This window comes from Populus euphratica, unplaced genomic scaffold (genome assembly GCF_000495115.2).
Source record: "Populus euphratica unplaced genomic scaffold, PopEup_1.0 scaffold2799.1, whole genome shotgun sequence".
In the NCBI taxonomy this organism is placed as follows: domain Eukaryota; kingdom Viridiplantae; phylum Streptophyta; class Magnoliopsida; order Malpighiales; family Salicaceae; genus Populus; species Populus euphratica.
This window is the reverse complement of record NW_011502745.1, coordinates 1-507: the sequence shown is the minus strand read 5'-3', so window position 1 is coordinate 507 and position 507 is coordinate 1. Positions and strand designations below refer to the sequence as shown.

General features: G+C 44.4%; 1 protein-coding gene across 1 annotated transcript in view; it reads right to left on the bottom strand.

Annotated features, from left to right (window-relative positions):
* The window catches only part of LOC105119426 (UPF0481 protein At3g47200-like), a 1300-nt gene extending 882 nt beyond the window's left edge, over positions 1-418 (bottom strand). Inside the window, exon 1 of the mRNA XM_011017565.1 lies at positions 93-418. Coding sequence (XP_011015867.1) covers positions 93-418 — 326 coding nt within the window. The remainder of the gene's footprint in view (positions 1-92) is intronic.
* Positions 419-507: the final 89 nt, after the last annotated feature.

Below are 507 nucleotides of genomic sequence, written 5' to 3'. Positions count from 1 at the left end.
CCCTACATGACTCTCTTCGAGGGGGCATTGAGCGAATATGCTTGAAGATAGGCTCAAAAAAATCTACTGTCTTCTCTCCTTGAATATTGAACCTCAAACTCATTAGTTCCTGGAGAACTTCAAAAGGGAGTTGGTTCTCTAGTAAGAACAAATCCCTTGCAACCAAAGACACATGGTGACTAGACATCTTTAGTTTTTCAGGTTGCTCTGAGAGGCAGAAGAAGAAATGGAGAATGAAGCAACCATCAAGAAACATCATCTGGGAAAACTTCTTGCCGTCAAACTGCTGCGTTGAATCCTCTGTATAGCATTTCCTTGCATTGCTCGCCACCCCTTCAACCTTGCAGAACATTGTATCAGGGGCCACATGACTCTCCATGACGAACTGGCTCGCGAATGTGACTTTGTTGTCCTCCATTTCCTTGAGTTCTGGTTTCCCATGGTGATAGGGACCGATGGAGACCACCGATGGATCGTAGCAATCACTGTTGTTTTCAATTTTACGAA